Source organism: Morone saxatilis, unplaced genomic scaffold, assembly GCF_004916995.1.
Source record: "Morone saxatilis isolate NCDOM2014 unplaced genomic scaffold, NCSU_SB_2.0 Contig16, whole genome shotgun sequence".
In the NCBI taxonomy this organism is placed as follows: Eukaryota; Metazoa; Chordata; class Actinopteri; family Moronidae; genus Morone; species Morone saxatilis.
In genome coordinates this window covers 27,657,220-27,660,425 of record NW_023339718.1, presented here as the reverse complement: position 1 = coordinate 27,660,425, position 3,206 = coordinate 27,657,220, and the positions used below count along the sequence as shown (strand labels likewise).

The 3,206-nt window shown below is 34.9% G+C and overlaps 1 protein-coding gene across 1 annotated transcript; it reads left to right on the top strand.

Annotated features, from left to right (window-relative positions):
- Positions 1-508: 508 nt before the first annotated feature.
- On the top strand, positions 509-3,200 carry LOC118325799 (dual specificity testis-specific protein kinase 1-like; the record flags this gene model as incomplete). Its single annotated transcript, XM_035658626.1, is given in 2 exon segments — positions 509-595; positions 2,031-3,200. Coding segments are annotated over 2 exon segments (192 nt in total), but the record flags the coding sequence as incomplete, so codon positions are not given.
- Positions 3,201-3,206: the final 6 nt, after the last annotated feature.

Sequence of the window (3,206 nt, the reverse complement as noted above, 5' to 3'; positions counted from 1 at the left end):
AGTAGACAACAATCATAGAGTTACCTTAAGTCAAAACAATAGTATAAAACTGAGGAAAACAACAAATCGTCACATTTTAGAAGCTGGAACCAGCAAATGTTTGTCATTGTTAATGTGTAAAATACTCATGAATACTTAAATAGACATGGTTCACTCATTAGCATTTTTGCAGAGCTTTCAGCCATATCCCATGGGAATGGAACTTGACCTAAGGCTCAGTTCACACTGCCTGATTTTAGCCCTGATTTTCCACTTGCTGACTATTTCAGGAGATCATACTGTTTCAGGAGATCATACTGTTAGTTATTAGTTTGATTGACTGATGCTGACTGATCCTCATAGCATGTGAATAGCAGCGTAAGTTATGTTAACATGTGTTGTTATCAACTTATTCCAAGCTGTGAAAAAGACACAGATGCCCATAGAACCAGTTACAGCACACTGATCTTTGGTGAGTGTAGTGAAATGTGTCAGCACTAAAGTGACTGTCGATGTTAATGTACTTCAGGACTATGGACTGGATGTGACTGCATTCAGAGAGCTGGTGTCTGACTGTCCTCAGCGTCTTTTGGAGTTATCAGCCAGCTGCTGCATGGTAGGTTGACCAATATTTACAAATACAAAATACAGTAGTAATACAAAACCAAGGTTACAGCATTGTTACTTCTTTGCAATATTAATCAAAATATTAAAAGATAGCTGTGTTTAATGAAGTGAAAACAAATGAAGAAAACTACTAGTCATTAAATAATAATTAGCGATGAGTGAGTATAAACATAATAACTTTGTAGATTTTGCTCAAAAGAGCCATAAATTCTCTACAATGGAAATCACAAAATGTGTCAGTAGTGATATGCAGAATTTAATGTCCCCAAATTGTAGCAACTCTAAAGTTTAAAAGTTACTTAATAAAAATGTAAAACTTTCAAGAATGTTATTTTTCATTGTAATTGTATAAACTCCCCAACTGTCAATTCAAAATAGCCACCCCCAAAATGCTACTAACATTAATGCATTAATAACTGATTAATGTAACAATAATATAATTATCAAATTCTATATTACACACAGACACACACATGCACAACATTCTGCATTTTGATACTTTAATTAAAATATGATGACTTATGTATTCGTATATCTATTTATATGTAACTAAGTGCTGGGTTGGATTACTTTGAAAGGTAGTCAGTTATAATAGAAATGCAATATTATAAATACAAATTACATTGTAACTTTTTAATTAGTAACATAATCCATTGGATTACAATGGAAATATAATCTAATCTGATTACTTCAGGATTACTTTAGGAAATACTGGACCTTATTCTAAAGAAATGGATGTGGAAAAAAATATGTGGACACCTTTGTGACTGCGTTCCACAAATATTCTTTTTTCTCTTTGAAGGTACAGTATGTAATGAGGTTATGAGGTTCTATTGTCAGAAATGTAATATAATATTCATAGCTATGTTTTCATTAGTGTATAATCACCTGGAAATACAAATAGTTGTGTTTTTGTTACCTTAGAATGAGCTGTTTTTATCTTTAGACGCCGCGGGCTAACTCTGAGCGAAATTCTCATATCTACATGCATACAACATCAAATTTCTTGTTGCGCAATTAATACTCTTTTTAAAAGATTAATTTTCTGTAAAATAAAATAAATTCACTTAATTAGAACTGTTACTGATGGGCTTGACCAAATTAATGTAGTCAATTTCCCCGAAACTGTATTGTCAAGAGAAACTCCTGGAAAAGGTCCTGGATATTTATTTGTTGAAAAGACTGGGAACTCTGAATAACTGAGCTGATTATAATAATTTATTTTTGGTAATCTGATTATGAAATTCCAATTACATGTAATTACTTACTACCTAACACTGGTAAGTGAGGTTTAGTAAGTAAAGCAAATCAGTATTTTACATTGTGGTACTGCTTACTTTTACTTAAGTAAAGAATTTGAATACTTGTGGAGCCACTGAGTGAAACTAGTGACACAGCCTCTCTGTTCTCTACTCCAACCTAAGGTGGAGTCTTTCAGGCGACCTGCGTTCACAGAGTTGCTGGATGAGCTGGGAGAAGTTGCTGAGAGTCTGGAGCCACCAGCAAAATCTGATGTCACCACGACATGAGTCGTCCACCTGGGAATGCCATCCATCTGCAACAGTACCAGAACATCAGGAAGATGGACAGAACATGAGGGAAAAAACCCTGAATATTTCAGCCCTCTGTGGCATCACTCTCCTCCACTGCTCAACACATGCCTAAACTGAGGTGATGCATATGTGTGTTTTTGGACGGCAGTGGACACTTTACTTTGACACACTTTGTATACAGACAAACAGTAGTTAGACTCGTAGGAGTGAATATACAGTGTGGTCTGTTTTCTTGCCACACTTCTTTCTTGACTAAAAGGCCTCTCCTTTCCTTGCTTCCTCCTGTTCTTTGTGAGTGGTTTGTTTGTAACCAACAACACAGATGATCAAATCTGTTGATGTATTTTCTGCCTCTTCTATCTGCTCACACATCGCTTTTGATTCTGTAGGCCTGGACTCCTGTTCACCGCTTCTCCAACAGGAAATTGCATTTTTTGATGCGAGGAATGGCCTGCTCTCTACTGTGACTTTAATAAACATCACTTTATATATGATGGGACACAAAACTATTGAGAAAGCAGAGCAGCCATGCATTCATGCAACAAATAATACACCAGGAGCTAAAGAGGAGTTGTCTTGTAGACTTTTAGGAGAAAGAGAAGTTAAAGGTCAAACCTACAGGTTCACAATTCATATTCATGGTCATATTTAATGTTAATCTCATGTTATATTATATATTATATATATCAAATTGAATTGAATAGCAATGAACACCGGCAACATATCAGAGTTTCAGGAACCAAGACAACATGTTTTAGGCCTTTATTCAACATAATAACTTTGTAGATTTTGCTCAAAAGAGCCATAAATTCTTAACAATGGAAATCACAAAATGTTTTCAGTAGTGATTTGCACAATTTTATGTCCCTGTCTCTTTTTGCTTTATTTTTTTGAGTTTATTAAGTTACTTTGAACTGTGTATGTAAATATTTAAACTTCTTTTTTGCTCACAACCTTTTTTTCCAATCTGCCACCTTTTTTTGGGATTGAAAGGGCCCACAGTCTTTTAGTTTACCAATATTGACTATTGGTGTGTGTGTGTGTGTG